The sequence below is a fragment of the Betta splendens genome, chromosome 3 (genome assembly GCF_900634795.4).
Source record: "Betta splendens chromosome 3, fBetSpl5.4, whole genome shotgun sequence".
Classification (NCBI taxonomy): domain Eukaryota; kingdom Metazoa; phylum Chordata; class Actinopteri; order Anabantiformes; family Osphronemidae; genus Betta; species Betta splendens.
The window spans coordinates 2,692,604-2,709,732 of NC_040883.2; the positions used below are offsets into that span (position 1 = coordinate 2,692,604).

General features: G+C 50.5%; 3 protein-coding genes across 5 annotated transcripts in view; 2 read left to right on the plus strand and 1 right to left on the minus strand.

Moving 5' to 3' along the window:
* Positions 1-11: 11 nt before the first annotated feature.
* Positions 12-5,083, minus strand: LOC114852199 (very-long-chain (3R)-3-hydroxyacyl-CoA dehydratase-like). Of its 3 annotated transcripts, XM_055507234.1 has the most exons (12): positions 4,944-5,083; positions 3,294-3,339; positions 3,141-3,214; positions 2,821-2,985; positions 2,676-2,727; positions 2,466-2,576; positions 1,769-1,896; positions 1,565-1,677; positions 1,384-1,490; positions 1,170-1,301; positions 1,000-1,079; positions 12-406 (listed from the first exon to the last, which is right to left on the minus strand). In XM_055507234.1, the coding sequence occupies exons 1-11, from the start codon at positions 5,025-5,027 to the stop codon at positions 1,003-1,005; spliced, it is 1,089 nt and encodes a 362-aa protein (XP_055363209.1). In that variant the 5' UTR covers positions 5,028-5,083; the 3' UTR covers positions 12-406; positions 1,000-1,002. The 3 variants fall into 3 exon arrangements, with proteins under 3 accessions (XP_055363209.1, XP_029000269.1, XP_029000270.1); XM_029144436.3 differs by having other exon boundaries at positions 12-1,079; XM_029144437.3 differs by lacking the exon at positions 4,944-5,083 and adding an exon at positions 4,258-4,495 and having other exon boundaries at positions 12-1,079.
* Positions 5,084-5,350: 267 nt separating this feature from the next.
* Positions 5,351-8,737, plus strand: slc22a18 (solute carrier family 22 member 18). Its single transcript, XM_029144435.3, has 10 exons — positions 5,351-5,497; positions 5,727-5,824; positions 5,895-6,040; positions 6,367-6,499; positions 6,599-6,705; positions 6,863-6,973; positions 7,052-7,152; positions 7,224-7,325; positions 7,490-7,610; positions 7,700-8,737. The coding sequence occupies exons 1-10, from the start codon at positions 5,351-5,353 to the stop codon at positions 7,885-7,887; spliced, it is 1,254 nt and encodes a 417-aa protein (XP_029000268.1). The 3' UTR covers positions 7,888-8,737.
* A 3,991-nt stretch (positions 8,738-12,728) lies between these two features.
* Positions 12,729-17,129, plus strand: part of LOC114852284 (photoreceptor-specific nuclear receptor-like) — a 4,985-nt gene continuing 584 nt past the window's right edge. The window contains exons 1-7 of the mRNA XM_029144601.3: positions 12,729-15,390; positions 15,640-15,790; positions 15,887-15,990; positions 16,070-16,363; positions 16,450-16,628; positions 16,721-16,961; positions 17,040-17,129. The exon at positions 17,040-17,129 is cut by the window's right edge and continues 16 nt beyond it. Coding sequence (XP_029000434.1) covers positions 15,297-15,390; positions 15,640-15,790; positions 15,887-15,990; positions 16,070-16,363; positions 16,450-16,628; positions 16,721-16,961; positions 17,040-17,129 — 1,153 coding nt within the window. The 5' untranslated portion in view covers positions 12,729-15,296. The remainder of the gene's footprint in view (positions 15,391-15,639; positions 15,791-15,886; positions 15,991-16,069; positions 16,364-16,449; positions 16,629-16,720; positions 16,962-17,039) is intronic.

Genomic DNA, 17,129 nt, shown 5'->3' on the forward strand with positions numbered 1-17,129 from the left:
CACCTCCAGAATAGAGGCTTATTTGTTTATTTGTCTTTGGGAGCAGTGGTTGTGAAAACCGGTTTCATCCACAAAACAAACTGCAAATCAATATAAAACTCAGCACAGGTATTAGTAATAAAGTCAAGGTCCAAAGATAAGAAATGTGAAACAGCCACATTGACATGAACAGAAGACTGAGACGTCCGACGTCACCTCTCAAACCCCACCAGCTGCCTCCTACTGGGAACACGTAGGTTCAGTTGCACCAGTATAAACCTGTGAAGGTCTGTTTGACAACAGTCACCTACAGCATTTTCCTCCCAACAGTAATTTGCATGTTGAGCTGTGACTGCTTCCTCTGAGCCTCACAAACCAACAAACCCAGTTTAAGCTCCCAGTTCAGAGCTGCTCAGTATCCTGTGTTCTGAAAATACAAAGAATCACAGGTTTTCTGGTTTGTTAAACACATAAATCACAAGATTATGAGGTAAACGATTGAAACATTAAAAGAACAAACTGCACCATGGTTTTAACACAATGTTCAGTAGGATCCATCAAAGCAAATGATTTTCAAACAGACATGAACCTTGAACTTAAAGACAAAACTTGCCAACATTTTTCCACCATGATCCAAATTACTCCAGCTTTATTCTACATGTTCATCCTGGAGACGAGTCTTAACACTTTCTCACCAGCAGAGAAAAAAAAGAAGGTTTGTGCATATGCAGGAAGTGGCAGCTAAAGAATAGACCTGCTGATGAACACGGACAATCAGAGAAAATACATGATACCAGTCGAAGCCACAGCAGCGCGGCGTCACCCTGACGCCCGCTCTGCAGATGCTGGATACAGCAGGACTCAGGGTTCGGTTTGGAGGTGAACGCTTCAACCAGTGGAGGACTAACGTCACCAGTCTTTCAATATCAAGTGTGCGAACGCAGGAAAAAAAAAAACACCGAGAGGAAAAACAGATGCTTCGTCTTCAAGTAAACAGCAGTTCCAGAGAAATGTGCTGACCAGTTAGTGGACTTTCCTTTTCCTGGATCGGTACCGCCTCCTCCGCTGCTTGTACAGGTGTCGGAAATTGATGAAGAGTCCTGGAGAGAAGAGGCACGTGGGTCAGTATTGACACGGTCCTACAGCTTTGCATACGACACATGAGCCTGTGAAACACGCAGAGCTCTCACCCAGGAACATGAGGACCAGGTACAGCTGCAGAACGTAGGAGAAGCTCAACGAGTGTCCCATCACTGCCGGGAGAGGAAGGCTGAACAGGCTGCTCTCATCAAAGATGGGCAGGGACTGGATCACCGCCACGGCTGGCAACAGCAGAACCGACTAACCATTAGAACCCACGTACTGGACCACGGGCTCACCAGTGAACAGGAGCTGGTCACTGACCTTCAGCTATGGACCCCAGAGGGTACAGAGGAATCCAGAGCGTGTATCTCAGCCACGTCAACAGCTTCCACTCGGTGCCGATGCAGGCCAGCATGTAGAACGGGTACCTGGGGAACAGCAGGAGGGCGTGATGTCACACATCAACACGCGCTCGCCAACATGCGGGGGGTTCTGAGCTGACCTGAAGATCTCAATGGTGCTCCACAGGTAGAAGACGAAGAACACGACGGCCTTGTTCTGCATCTCCTCTAGGCTCCCGAAGATGACGAACAGGATGGTGTTCCTGCCGGACACCTGCAGCAGCGCAGGGAACAGACAGAGACGTCAGACTGGCTCCAACAGACGAACACTGGGCTGTCTGCCTGCAGTCACAAAGGGCTCAAACCTGGATCATAGCAGGGAAAAACCCAGTCTTAACCAGACCCAACAAGGGGTTAATGATCTCGAGCACAGCCATCATCTGGCAGAAGTACATCATATCAGCCGTGGTGTGAAAGGTGTCATAGAACGAATCTGTGGACGAGAGAGACGACAGGAACACAGACTTCATTAAACAGCACATTGTATCAACCACTATCCATAAACCTCATCATTTGCAAAACAAATCCCTGCTGTGTCGTTGTGTTCCTGTCTCTATTCATCTGAGCTCATTTGTGAACACCTCACAAACAAAAACACAGCCCTCTCCAACCGTGGGCTCTGGACCCCATGTGTCTGATTTGTGTGTTGTGCTAATTGTGGTAATGTCTTATGTTCCATGAACAACCAAAAAACTGCTGTCCAGTAATTATTATTATAATCTATTCCATAAATATCATGAGCTAATGTTCCTTTGGTCAGACCAGTCATTAGCAACGTGCCAATTCTGGCTTTAACGTAGGGAACACGTAGCCGCTCCTTTTCATAGCCTCAGCTCACTCACAGGTCTCCATTAAATGTCTCCATAGACCAAACAAACCAGACAGGGAGGCAGAAAAGCCACGCACCGCATGGAGACGGGGCACCAGCCTTTCATGCTCCACATTAAACCTTGTTGATGACACTTTGCAGACATCTCCTCCTCCGTGTAGCAACAAACAAACCTTGACCAAGAATGAAGAGTCGGACTGTCATGTTGACAAAGATCCAGGAGAATCCCAGGAACTGCACCAGGTTATACATGAACAGGTAGCCCTTCTTCAGCCCGAGGTAGGCTAGGAATGGATGAGATTTCTTACAGTTCACTTATTGCAGACTTGTAAAATCAACAGCTTTGGTTCGTGATTGCATCTGAATAGCTCAGTGTAACTCACGGTCTTGTCGAACTCTGGACTCCACGCTTATTTTGTTAATCTTTGCTTCTTCCTAAACAAGATCACACCATCAGATCCCACTCTGCAAACACTTCTTTACCAGCATTTCACAAACAACATAATACTACATGTGTCCAGTTGTTACCTTGGCCTGAAGCTCCATCTCAGCATCGGACTCATCCAGCCAGCGGTCGAAGTCAGGAGCCAGGAACACGGGCTTCTTCTCCTGCAGAGTCAGTCGGTCCCACCAGCGCTCCTCCCGTTTCTTTACCTTGATGTCCACCTGGCGCTGGGTGGACTTATGGTTGATCTAAGGTTTGCCATGGGGCACAGAGGTACATTTATACGTATGTAAGTGGAGATATAGTTACTACTGGCTAATTGTACTTTTTATCTTCTTGTAAATCATAAAATTCGATTATTACAATCATTAATTAGTTAATTGTTGATACATCAGTAAAATACCTCAGGTCTAACAGGTTCCAGGAACTCCAAACTGAACTTGTATTCATTTTCACCTTTAGCTCCGTGACCCAGGGCTGTGGAACAATATTGACAGCATTATGTATTATTGTCACCTGTACACTGTAAGTCATTGAAAAAATCCTAATCACCAACCTCTAAAGTGAAGCGTGTTGTTTTCCTGCAGATTGATGTCAAGGTTCTGAATGGCACAAACACAAGGCTATAGTCACAAACCAGTTGGTTTCTTCTGAAAATGTAAATCATGTAAATCAACAGTAATACGTTGTGTTGCTAATGAGCTGAATGTCCTAAATATTGTTTATTACATGTAATCGGTCCTATAGTTCACATAAATGGGGCCAAATCCTGAGCTGACAGCTGCTCTCTGATCAGCATGTACTCAGTCTCCTAAGAGGCGAAACAGGATCCAGAACTACCATTAAACTCATGCATCTTTCATGAGACATGTGTCTGACAGAAGTGCGGCCATGGAAACGTTGGGACGGAGATGGGGGAGAACCTGTTTTTCATGTTTCAGATGCAAACATGCAGCCACCACAACTAAATAAATAATTAAACACGAGGCTCTGGGAGAAACAAAACTCACCTAAAGCTTCTGATAAAAACAAACCTGACAGTTTCTGTGTGAAGCAACACTTCGCGCGTTGATTATCTAGATATGAACCTGTCAGAGTCGCAGTCAGTCAATACTAACCCTGCACAAGCTACGGTAGTTTTGTTGATTCAAACTTAACGCGACAGTTAACCCCGTTCACGACAAACAACATGATGATAACAAATAACATATAACAGTAACATTCTAATCGCTCTATGCGTGTACTAAACAGCGGCTTCTGGCTTTTTTAGTCCAATCAAATCAACACAACACGTTACTGCAAGTCACCGTCTTACTGCAGCTAACTTCGTTAGCACTTAGCTAACAGGCTAGGCTTGTTTTAGCAACAGCTTGAAGTTCTTCTGCCTTAAGGAAAACACTGACAGCTAACTTTAGCGTTACATTAAACTTCAGAGGTGTTTGGACGCGTTACGTGGAACAATGCAGGGCTCGGAGTGAGTTAAGGATGCGATCAGCCGGGCGGATGTTGCACAGACCTACCTTAGCATCACTCAGCTCCACCCGGAGGAAAATCTCCCCATGGCGCTGAGCCCAGTAAACGTGAGGAGTGAGGATCTGCATAGTTACGCAGTGTTTTGTGCCACGTACATGCTAACAATAAAAGAAATGCTACTCAAAGTGACAAACCAGAGAGCACGTCTGACATTGCCCCAGCCCCACATACACACACACCACCGTGGATGTGGACGACAGGATGGAGCACACTTCCGGGGGGAGGTCCTTAAGATTTCAAAATAAGACGCATGAAACTAATTAGGGCAGACTCCGGTAGCTCCTCCTCATGATTTCTGCTCCAAAGCACATTGAGCGGTATCTTGCTCAATATACGTCAAACTGTCGCAGACCAAACAAATAGGAGAAACTCTATTTGCATCATTTACTACTTTGCCGCCTTACATATAACGTGAATGATTTCAGGATGCTGAGATTTCAGTGCGAGCTGTGAACGTGCGCCTATAGCGTTAATTACACCTGATGCCTGTTTTATGTCACACCTGAATTCGCTGGTCTCTGTTAATGATTCATAGACTTAAATCTTTCAACTCAATTCGTGCTTCAGGTTTTGTGAGAGACTTATAACAACCACTGCTATTTTCATACAACGTTAGTGAAGAGGCTATTGCTCATCTGAGATTGTCTATTTCAGCCCGATTTACTGAACACACCTGATCCAGGTGATCAGCAGTGACCGATGCAGGGATGCTTGAATGACCAAGCCGAACGTGAACGCACCACTGGCAAACTTCCATGTTTCCTGGTGGGATACGCTTTTACGGACCCTGAAGCGCGATCGGCCGGATTTCCCGGTCCAACTTATTGAACGTTGCTTCGGCCGAACACGTCGCGTGTTCTACTTTGCGCGTGCTGCTGTTTCCACAACTAGTTAACGGCGACATAAGCAGCTCCTCCTCGTGGCCTCGGTTCCAAAGTACAGTCGGGCTCGGTTGTCGTATGTGCGGCAGAGTTCACGTGTCCGGAGGCTGTAGGAGCCGCCTGGGTTCGGTCACCGCTCATTGTGCTGCAGTGACAGCTCCTCAACGTTACCGAACACGGGTTTTCTACGGGCATCGGAATGAGTGGGAGAAGTAAAACACCCGCGGATCCGGTTTCCTCACAAACGGCCGCAGACCAAGCGACAAGGACGAGAACCATCCGTGTCGTTTACGTCATCGCCGCCCTGGACATCACGTGGATGTTTCTGCAGTTTTCTGTAACTCCAGTAAGTACGAGCAGGAAGCGGTGAAGTGAAAGCACCCGGAACCCGAACCGCTGGAGCAGTAACGTGAACGTGTCACCACGTAAAAAGTAAAATCCGGTTCCGCTCACTCCGTGCATTCATAGTTCTGACAAACACATCAGTACAGTAAAGTTAAAAAAAGTAAAAGAATCAGCTGGTTCTTACGACCTTTTGTGTTCTAATTATTCCTCTCCTCTTTAATTATTTCCAGTATTTGGCAAAGAGACTTGGCTTTGACACCTTGTGGTTCGGTTATTTGCAAACCACGGTCGGTGTGATCCAGCTGTTCGGGGGCCCAGTGTTCGGCAGGTGAGGAAGCGAACGCCCGCGTGTTCCGCGCCGGCGGCGTTTCACCGCGCTTTCTGCGTCTTTCGCGCAGGTTTGCGGACCTGTTTGGGGCTCGGGTCGCTCTGTCTCTGTCCTGCGCCTCCACCGTGGTGTTCTTCCTGCTGCTCGCCGTCGCAGACAGTCCTGCGATGCTGTTCATCCACAAGATCCCCGCAGTCTTCATGCACGTCCTCCCTGGTGAGCGCCACCTCCTTCACGACTTCTAGCCCAGAGATAAACCACACTTCTGGGCAACAAAAGGTGCCAATTACAATATGGATAGGATTTTTAACTGTAGTGGATTTTGAATCCTATGTGGTTAATTAGAAGGAAATGATGGGCTTCAGATTTTAGAGCAATAAATCTGCCAGCTACTGTTCCTGCGAACCTTCAGCCAAATGAGGACTATTTCAACCAGTTGGATCTAAATCTTGAGAATAGGTGTCGAGGTTTCTACGTTTCCCACCAGCGAAGCCCAAATTCAAACGCTACAGCTTGACTGCCTTTGCTTTGTCCGTCCTCAGCGTCGCAGATGGTTGTCGCCGACCTTTCGGCGCCGGACGAACGGGCCGCTGCTCTGTCCAAGCTGGGTCTGTGCTTCGGCGTGGGCATGATCGCGGGCTCCACGCTGGGCGGACACCTCAACACGCGCTCCGGGTGAGAGGCGTGCGTTCGTTCCTCAGTGGTGCTGGTTGGTGGCAGATGCTGAATGTTGGCTCTGTTTTCGTCACATGCTGCTTCCTCCTCTTGGTCCAGGGAGACCTTCACCGCCTGCTGCGGTGCGGCGGGCAGCGCCTTCACTTTAGTCCTGGTGTTGAAGTTCATCCCCAAAACCACCAAGTCTGCAGGAACCAGCCCTCAGAGTGAGACCCGGTCGCTTCACCTGTTGATGCGATGATCAAGGGTTTGATGGCAGATCCTGAACTGTTGGGCTTTTATTAATATGCACACATTCGTCTGCTGCTGTTGGAGGCGATTGATGCAGCTACGGTTTGTTCTTCCTTTTGGATTTTGCTACAGCTGAGAGCAAAAACAAGTCCGTGTTCAGTGTGGGAGAGATCATGAGACTGATGACGTTTCCAGGCGTGACTCCGACTTTTATTGTGAAGGTTGTGGCAGGTTTGCCGTCGGGTGAGTTCCTCCTTCTGGTCACGGCGTTGGCGGAAACGAAGTCACGTTTGAACAGAACACTCTTGTTCCCTGTTGAAGGCATTTTCCAGGTGATGTTCTCCATCATCGCCCTGGAGTTCTTCCGGCTGCAGCCGCAGCAGAACGGCTACCTCATGGCCTACTTCGGCATCGTGCAAATGGTAAGCGGCCCAGAACTCGGGGAGGTGGAGCGTCTGTGAGGAGGCCGTCAGTAACGCTCAGACGTTGTCAGGTGATTCAGGGAGCAGTCATCGGGCGACTCACGGCCAGATACTCTGAGAGCTTCCTGCTGCTCCTGTCCATCGGAGTCTCCTCCTTGGTGGGACTGGCTCAGGTCCGTCAGCATCACACGCACAGACGCAACCGGGTTCCTTTTTACCATCAATCATTTGCAGGAACTTAGTGAATCTCAACCCACGAGGATGAAACGCGGCCTGTGATTGGACGCCGTGCCGCTCCTCTTCCTCTAAACCTCCACATGGTTTAATGTGTTTTCAGGCCTACATGCAGAACGTGTTCCAGTTCTGCCTCATCGTCCTCCCCATGATGTTCTCGCTCAGCGTGTTCAACGTCATCACCGACAGCATCCTCACAAAGAGCGTGCCGTCGTCGGACACAGGTGAGCGCGTCCTGCGGGTGGTGGGGGTGGTGGTGGTGGGGGGGCTGTTGCACCACCCGCGGCTCATCCCGCCCTCTGCTCTCACGCAGGCACCATGCTGGGTCTGTGCTCGTCCGTTCAGGCGCTGCTCCGCACGGTCGGCCCGACCATCGGCGGCTTCCTGTACGTGAACTACGGGGTTTCCTCCATTGGCCTGATTCAGTTCCTCGTCAATGTCACCGTGTTCCTTTATCTGCTGCGGCGTCGGTTTGGAAGGACAGTTGAGCAAAGCCGATGAAAAGCTGAAGACTGGATGAATGTCACTGTCATTTTTAACATTACACGTAGTCAAAGCTCTCAGTTTCTGTTTGTTTCAACAGCTGTTTAGTGTGAAGCAGTCACAAAAGAAGCTCTCATCAAATCGCATTGTGGGGTTTTAAAGACTCAGAACCTTTTTTTAATTCATTATAATTCACAACCTGCTTAGTTTCCGCTGTAGAGTCACCATAAAGCACCAAAGGCTGAGATGAATAAACTGAGCACATAACGAAGTAACCAGCAGGTGGCAGCACATCCCCTTCACGTGTCGGAGTCTGATAATCTCTATGTCACAGTCACATAAGCATGAGAACAACCAGTTGTACTGTGTGGAGCCAGAGCCAAGACCAACCAGCCTGAAACAGCTGGTGTTTGTCGTGTTTTTACAGCCTCCGCTGCCGACAGAGCTCCCACAAAGCAGGACAGGTGCTGTCATTGTTCCCACAAAGTATTACATCCAGAAATCCCAGATAAATATGATCTTATTTGTACCAGCATGTGGCCAGAGGACGCCTGGACACTCGCAGCAGATTGGATTCGAAACCTAAAACAATCAAAGGGAATGTTTCCAAAAAAGTCCACATGTTCATTAACAGCGATTAACTCCTACTCAGAAAACCAGGCAGAGAGCGACTAACACACTAGGTACAGATGGAACGTAATTAGAGTTTAAGGCTGATATTTACATGACTTTAATGTTTTATTGAGGTGATGCAGATATTGTGTATTTATGGTTTTATATATAAGACAAACCTATAAACTAATCACTGTAGAGACATTTTTATGCATTTACTAATATAAGAATGCCTGAAGCTCATCGTCATCATCATCATCAGTGGGCAGCGCTGGCATCGTGTGCCGGCTTCTTTAGACAGGCTGCACCTTTAATGTGCTCAGCTGTCTCACTGACAATCCCATCATCTGAGGCTGATCCCACACCTCCCGCACGCCGCTCTCCTCTGGAAGCACCCGGACACGGCGTTAGCTGCCGGCGGATCCTCCTCTGCTCGCAGACACCCGGGCGATGATCTGAAGGGTGCCACTGGATCCGCGGCCCCGGGGGGCGGCCCCGGCCGGAGGAGGGGGTGCCCTGTTACACCTGTCTCTTTGAGTGAGGGGGAGCGGGACAATGCTGCTGTTAGCGCCGCAGACGGGGACCTTTGGGTCCTCTGAAACTTTAATGTGACTCCGCGTGTGACCTGCGCTCGGTGAGGTCAGAGATGAGCGAGGCCCGGTGTCAGCGGGTGGAAACGGAGCGCCGGTGGGGGGGCGGCTTCGGGGCCGGGGCTTGTTTTGTCCCCGCTGGCATGGATAATGAGGCATCTGTCTCCACCTGCCGCGTGCAGAGACCAGTTCACTGTCTCGCTCATAAAGAGCGCAGGTTCCCTTTCTGATTTGTCTGCACCGGCCGGCGACACGATCTGACGCAGAGTCTTCGGTCTAAATGTTTTATACCTGCGCTTTCTTCCCCGCTTTTGTGCCACGCCACACGCAGCTCCTTATCGCAGGCACTTTGTTGAGTAGCTACATGAGGATTGTCCTTTTTAATTAAGAACATCTGAGCATGAACATTAAAACACATTACTTCATTACTGCTCTTCAATATGTAGTTGCTCAGAAATGAGAAGCAGCTCAATGCGGCCTCCCGACCCCCTGCCAGTCTCTCCATCGGTCCCCGTGGAGCCCACTGAGTTGGCCGCGGGAGGGAAAGGTGATCTTGGGGGGGTTTTGTCTTGGTGTAATCAGACAGCCACATCATCTATCACGAGAGGGGGAATTACAGCAGGTTACAATGGGAGATAAGATAATGAGTGGGGCCACAGCAAGATGATGAGGGACAGCTCGGGTTCCCGTCCTGATTACACGGCGGCCGACTGCAAACCTGCTGAAGATGCTACCTGGAGGAAGTTGTCCTACTGCAACTGTATGGATGTGTTTGAATGATGTCCCAGCTGCGAGCTGGACGTGTCCTGCAGCGTGAATGAGAACCGTGGAACACTTCTCCGCTGGTGATTTATTAGATTGTGCACTGATGTGCCTGTTGGGGGGGGCGTGTCCCCTCCTCTGCATCCGCCCTGCGCTGACGCCTTCCCGGTCACGCAGCAGCGCCGAGGAGCCGCCTGACGGGTTGACGCTCACGCTCCCGTCCACACTCTCACTGCCTGACATGTGCCTCCGCTCATTAATCCTCCACCGACACCTTCCTGCAGCGTCACACCCGGCGGGTGGACAATACGTGTCCCCCCCGTGACCTCGGCTCCGTCAGGATCCTCCTGCTGCCGCTGATGACGGCAGCACACGCGCGGCGTTTGCTGCTGCACACAAATGAATGGCTCTCTTTGGGATTGGGGCGGTTGGAGATTTGGGCTTATGTACACGATACAGTTCAAAAGAGAGAATGTAGATACTGTTTTAATTATGGCTGAGCCGATTAGAAAACAATATGATGCATTAAAAGGCGGGAGGCGTGTGCCAGGCGAAGCATCTGTTTAATTAGCAGCACGTTGTTTGTGTGACTCATCAGAGCAGCATCTGTTTCTGGAACAATACATCTGACCATTACTCAGATTGGAGAGCTTAGTGGCTGAAATGTGCAGCTGAGACGGTGCGACACTAAGCAAAGCGGAGAATGAAGCCCCTTCACTGCTTCTTGGTTGCTAAGGTTGCTAACTTGCAGACCACTGGGTCGTTTCTGTACTGAGAAGAATCAAATCCTCTGTTCCGATCTGGATCCCTGGACTGATCCTGAAGAAGGCACTCGCTCTGATATTTACTCAGGCCATTGATTTCCTCACTCTGCTTATTATTTGGGTGGCAGATGGTGGGCTGCTGCTAATCCCCGCCGCTCATTGGCCTCACCCTTTGCACTCGACCTCCTCCCAAACAACATGCGACGCTGCACCGGGCCTTAACGAACCAAAGAGCTGCTTTACACTGGTGAGTAATGGCTGTGTCAGCAGTCAGTAGATGAGCCACAGGGTGACGGCTGAGGGGGAATTAGAGCCCGGTTAAAGCTACTGCAGTAAGTGGATGGTAAACACACACACAAAAGCTGTTTGTTCTTTACATGTCATTAAAAATGAAGTTTATTATTCATTCACAAGCTGTCGTTTCTATTGACAATAAACTTTACAATAACTAGCTTGGACACGAAGCAACAGTGATTTTACTCCATAATTCCAAAAGAACCAGAATGACCCTTTTTCTTCATATTTCTCAGAACTGGACCTCGTTAAGCTAACGCTTCTGCTGAAAGTGTTTCGCTCCATCTGCTGAAACAGAACAGCCATAAAATAACAATGCTCGTTTCGTTACCTCGTTTGCTGTAATCGTCTTGCTTCCTCCGTGTTTCCACGGGGCCCTAATCTAATTTAAAGTCATCAGAACTAATCCGCAGCAGCGGTCGTGGTAAATTAGGTCTGTGAGTGATCGGCATATGCCAGACCTGCATCTAATTAGTTTGTTTTACTCATCTAACACAGAAAATGCATAGAAAGCGGGGGGATTCACGTGGAGCCAGTGGTCAAAGCTAAAAGCTGAAACCAGTCGGCATCGTTCCATACATTATACAGTAGGATTAGAAATTATTACAAATTCAATTACAACATGCATGAATGTTCATTCATTGACATTCATGCAGCATGAATGCATCTTTCTTTTAGTCGTTCTGTTGAGTATTTCACCTCCCATCCATGGAACCTGGCTCTGAATGTTGAGTCGTAGTAACTGGACTCACATCCTGACTCCTGTAGGACAGCGATGATAGACGGAGTCAGGGAGGTGAACCTGCTGAGGAGCCTCTGACGGCTGCAGGAGAAGCCCTGTGGTCCCGGCAGGCTGGGCCTCCTCCTGTTCTCAGGTCTGCTGGATCTCTGTGGGTTTGGAGCCTTTTGGCAGGACCAGTGCTTTGTGAGCCAATTAGTATCTTCACTATAATAATGTGTGAACAGCTTCTCCCCTATTAGATGTAAGTTGCCGCAGTGCTGACGTGTGGCGTTTAAAACTGTATTTGTCGTCTGTTAGACTCATCCGATGCTCGCTGAAGCAGAGATGAGGCCTCTGTGGACGCTTCGCTTTGTTCTGCAGCAGGTTCTGGAAACAAAAAATAACAATAACGCCGACAGTTGGCCGCTAAGTGTCTGCGGATCTCCTAAACAAACCACGGGGTCCTGATCTGCATCAAGAGGCTCAGCTGAAGTCCAATCTGACATTTATCTCTCTGGAGCATTCTGCTGATGGCAGCACGGCATCGCTTTAGGAAGCAGCTGTTTACTGTCAGAGATCTAGGTCAGAGCTGGACGCACACTGTGCATCTGTACAGACTCCGGAACGGCTCAGGGCTCCTGCACCTGGGGAGGGGATGGAAATATGGAGAGAGCTAATAAGTGGATTCATGGTCCACAGAGCATGAACCTCAGTTACAAGTAAGAAAGCCACAGTCCTCTCATGTGTAAAATATATGTATGGCTGTATGTTAATAAATAATTCAAACGCCGTTCATATGAAGGAGCATGTGCTGACAGAGTGATGTGTTTTTCAAGTCAACCTCGGCTGAGATGAGTGACGTGAGGGATGAAGCTACTGTGATGCTGCCAGAGCGCTCCACCTGACGCAGGTAAGAGGCTCAGCGTCCACAGTCAGATCCCAGAGGCAGCTTTATCACGCTGTTATATAACAAACACACACGCAGGGCTGATGTGCCGTGGTCAGCACTGGCCAGATCAGATTTAAGAGCCCAACCCGTCCACCTCCACCCTGCTTGAGTCCACGGTGACGCTGGTCACCTGTGTGTGTGTGTGTGTGTGTGTGTGTGTGTGTGTGTGTGTGTGTGTGTGTGTGTGTGTGTGTGTGTTTGCTCAGGTCAACAAGGTTAGTGGATGGAAGGGTGGTGATGGAAGCAGACAGGTGCAGTCATCATCCACCGTCCACCTCCAAAGGTGCTGCAGCTCTTAGTGCAGCTGCCAAGATGCTTCCAGATGTGGTTCCTCATTCAACTCTGAGCAGCGACGCGCTCCCATCATTACGTAACACAGCGTCTCTAATCATTACTTGAATTCATGCGAGGCTGCTCTCATGCTAATCTGTTTGTCTTGGCATAATCTATAACCTGCTCGTGTAAGCAAGTCTTCACCTAAAACGTGGTTGTGTCACCGCCGCGGCTTATTAATATTATGTAAAGTGCGATAACGCACACACTTGATTGGTCAGAGTCATGTTCTAAACATAGAGCAGATCTGATCAACGGCTCCACGCGCCCACAGCAGGTGTCACTTCCTGAAGGTTATTAACTTCACATTCTAAGTGTTTGAGGGGATAATGAGCCGTTTCAATAAATATTAGTGCAATAAAGGCATAACACACAGGGTCCTGTTCCTCATCACATATTAAAACCAGAGTCCAACTAAATTAAACTGCATAATACATGAAGCAGAGCTGGTGGAGAATTGATTCTAACCTTCAGCCTTCACTTTGTTGGGAGGAAAAATCTGGGTATAAGTTTAAAGAGGTAGTTTTTTATTTCATCATTCTTGATTTTTTGAAAAATCTGTTGGAGCATAAAGAGTTTTAACCCAATTTCAAAAAATGTGAAAGCATATTTTCTTTGGGCGAGAATATTCAAGAACGAGCCTGTTTGGGAGAAGAACTCTGAGCCGAGCTGGTGTCAGTCAAAGCGACGATGGGAATGTGCTGTTCATTTCCAGCCCAGTAGCAGGAGGAGGTTCCGTCATCACGTCAACGCGGATCTGATCCACCTCCAGTGGAACAATGAGCTCAAAGTAAAATGTGTTTGGTAGCAGGTTTGTGTAAGTGCAGCGTCTCCTCTGGAAGACGTCTCTGTGTCCACATCCCTAATCAGCGTGTAATTGGGTGAGTTCGAGCACAAAGCCTGACCTCAGCAGACTAATTAACTGGTAAATCTCACAAAGGTCAACAGTGTGCTGGCCAAGGATGAAGAGGTAGCCACCATATGGCTAAAGATGCCTCAAGAAGGGTGTCTTCACTGCTCTTTTAATCTTTGGAGCTAATTGCGTTTCTTGCCCCCAGTCTTGTGTCGGCGGCGGCTGGTGTCCGCACAGACAAAATGTGCTCACGCTCTAATCTGCTTAACTGCTTTCCACTTTGTTTTTTCACCCATCATGGGGCCTTGTTGTCGCGGAGCCCAAATCTGCTGACATTAACGCTAATTTTGCTCATCGCGCGGATTCTGCTGCTAAAGTACAAGACAAAACACTGACCGTGAAACACTGGAGCCACGTTTGTTACGTTAAAGGCAGTGGAACATCTGGAGCTCGAGGAGAGAGAGGAGCAACGGGTCAAAGAGGGACAAGAGGTATTTGTCAGGTGCATATTGACTAAATTAGCCCAACGTGTATTTACTCAGCTTGTGCTGCCTAAGTAAATGTCACATACACGATGATTCCAGCTTCTTAATAATACATGAGACGTGAATGAACAATTTTAGAGTCATCTACATGGGCTGTTCCAAACTCTATATTACTGCCTGTCTGACCTTTTTCTCAGCGGCCAAAGGGAAGACGGTGGTTTCTAGTTGTCATAAAGGGCCCAACGCGAGCTAATAGGCAGCCGCCCCGCTAACACTGGGGTCATTATGAATATGAAGCAATCACACAGATCAAATATACAGCGGGGGTAAATGGAGCTGGAAGTTAGAGGCCAGAAAGGAGGAGGTGGGTCCAGTAAATATAATAACAGGCACCTGACGTGCAGATACCGAAGAGGAGCGCTGAGTGATGAAGGCAGAGCAGACGCCGGCGGCCGGAGCCGGAGCCGGAGCCGGACGGGCCCCGGTCTAAGGTTACAGCTCTGCACGGCAGCCGCAGAGGAGCACCGCTGCTGCGTCTGGGTCCGGTGGTCCGAGCAGCACCGGCGTTCTGGCAATGTGACTGATTGATCCAGTAGATGAACAGTAAAGATTAAGAGGATGACAAATGAGCAGGGTGCTTACACAGCGCTCGGGGCTAATCCTCCCCCTCCACCCCCCGGGCTCCCTTTTGAGGAGCTGCCACCGAGGAGCACCCACAGACTGTGACGGACCCCGAGCATGTGCAACAAGTGTCCGCTGGAGCTGGTGTCAGGACCCCCGACCGTCTGCGTCTGCGTCTGCGTCCCCGTCCCCGTCTCCGTCTCCGTCACCATCTCCGCGCCGCAGCCTGTGGGACAGTAGAGGCTCGGCTGCCATCTGCCCATCGGGCCCCACGGAGGCCCCACGGAGGCTCGCTGCAGCTCGCCAGGGTTTCAGCTGCAGCACAGACGGAGGGAGGGAGCGTTGAGTTGGCTCGTCAGCGCGTTGCCTCTTAGAAGAGAAGAAGAAGAAGAAGAAGAGTTTTTTTACAGTAGTCGTTAGTCAAGGAGACGTTTTCCTGGAAAATGATGGAGGATCACCTGTCGAAGATCCCCATGATGTCGTCGTCTTCCCCGACGCAGTCGACGGGCAGTGGTGGGACTGACGACAGCAGAGGAGGTGAGCGCTCGCGATCATGATTTTTACTCACATTATACAGACATGCACAAATGTGTAGAACACAAACTCTGTGTCTGAATGTGTTTGTATGTTGTGATTAGTTCCACTGCCGTGTTGGTTTCATCTGTTAATCTGCCTCCACTTCATCGTCTTCTACTAAATGACCGTTTTAGCAGCCGTGTTATTATTGAGCGTGTCTTGCCGGGTCGAGCCGCGCTCGGTTCTAACCCGCCTGTGTTTGACCCGCAGCCAAGAGCCCGGCCCCCGGCAAAGCCCTGAGCCCGGCGCTGGTCTGCAGAGTGTGCGGCGACACCAGCAGCGGCAAACACTACGGCATCTACGCCTGCAACGGCTGCAGCGGCTTCTTCAAGCGCAGCGTGAGGAGGAGGCTCATTTACAGGCAAGAGCTCGTCAGGGCTTCATGGGCTCAACCCTGGGCCTCGTTAGGGCCACGCGCGCTCGCCTGGAGCTCCACTGACTCTGCCTCTTCCTCCAGGTGCCAGGCTGGAACGGGCCTGTGTCCCGTGGACAAAGCTCATCGCAACCAGTGCCAGGCGTGTCGGCTGAAGAAGTGCCTGCAGGCCGGCATGAACAAAGACGGTGAGTGTGTGAACGCGTCTGTGGGCGCTCCGTCGCACCGCAGGGGGTCTGACCCGCTCTGCTGCTCTGCCCGCTCCAGCCGTGCAGAACGAGCGCCAGCCGCGCAGCACGGCCCAGGTCCGTCTGGACTCCATCGACGTGGACCCGGAGAAGGAGCACCTGGCCACCACGCGGGAGCCCTCCTCCTCCTCCTCGTCCTCGTCCTCCTCCTCGTCCTCCGCCGGCTCCGTCATCACGTGGCCCCACATCACGTCGTCCATGTCCATCAGCTCCTCCGCGGCCCCCCAGCGCTGCGTCAGCCCCCAGAACAACCACCGCTTCATGGCCAGCCTCATGACGGCGGAGACCTGTGCCAAGCTGGAGCCTGAGGACGGTGGGTCACCGGACCCGGTCCGGGTCAGGAGCAGCGGCCTTGGGTTCCGTCGGATCCTTGACTCGGCTTCATCTTCTCTGTTTCAGTTGATGAAAACGTTGACGTCACCAGCAACGAGCCGGAGAGAGCGTCGTCGGAGTATCAGATGGCCCTGTACCCGTCCAGCTCCGAGAACGTGTACGAGACCTCCGCGAGGCTGCTCTTCATGTCCGTGAAGTGGGCCAAGAACCTGCCCGTGTTCTCCAACCTGCCCTTCAGGGACCAGGTGAGACGTGGCCTCGCTTGGCTGCCGTTCGCTCCACTAAAGTTCAGCCTCGAGCTGTGGAAACGACCTCCGTGTGCCCTCTCCTCCTGCAGGTGATCCTGCTGGAGGAGGCGTGGAGCGAGCTCTTCCTCCTCTGCGCCATCCAGTGGTCGCTGCCGCTGGACAGCTGCCCGCTGCTGGCGCTGCCCGACCTCTGCCCCGGCGTGCAGGGCAAGAGCAGCTACACCGGCCTGGACCTGCGCCTCCTGCAGGAGGCCTTCGGCCGCTTCAAGTCTCTGGCCGTGGACCCCACCGAGTTTGCGTGTCTGAAGGCCGTGGTGCTCTTCAAGCCTGGTGAGAAACGGACCGGAGCCGTTCATTCTGTCACATCCGTCTCAGTCCAGTTCATCTGAATAGTGTTCTGCTCCACAGAAACCCGAGGTTTGAAAGACCCAGAACAAGTGGAGAACCTGCAGGACCAGTCTCAGGTGATGCTGGGACAGCACATCCGCTCGCACTACC

What these genes read in the sequence shown, in the direction of transcription:
- LOC114852199 (XM_055507234.1), bottom strand. Translation starts at nt 5,027, where the DNA reads ATGGAAGTTTGCCAGTGGTGCGTTCACGTTCGGCTTGGTCATTCAAGC. An exon ending in TGGAACCTGTTAGACCTGAG is followed by an intron (nt 2,986 to 3,140) that starts GTATTTTACTGA and finishes GGCAAACCTTAG; the next exon opens with ATCAACCATAAGTCCACCCA. An exon ending in TTTTCCCTGCTATGATCCAG is followed by an intron (nt 1,678 to 1,768) that starts GTTTGAGCCCTT and finishes GCGCTGCTGCAG; the next exon opens with GTGTCCGGCAGGAACACCAT.
- slc22a18 (XM_029144435.3), top strand. Translation starts at nt 5,351, where the DNA reads ATGAGTGGGAGAAGTAAAACACCCGCGGATCCGGTTTCCTCACAAACG. An exon ending in CTTCATGCACGTCCTCCCTG is followed by an intron (nt 6,041 to 6,366) that starts GTGAGCGCCACC and finishes GTCCGTCCTCAG; the next exon opens with CGTCGCAGATGGTTGTCGCC. An exon ending in CACCTCAACACGCGCTCCGG is followed by an intron (nt 6,500 to 6,598) that starts GTGAGAGGCGTG and finishes CTCTTGGTCCAG; the next exon opens with GGAGACCTTCACCGCCTGCT.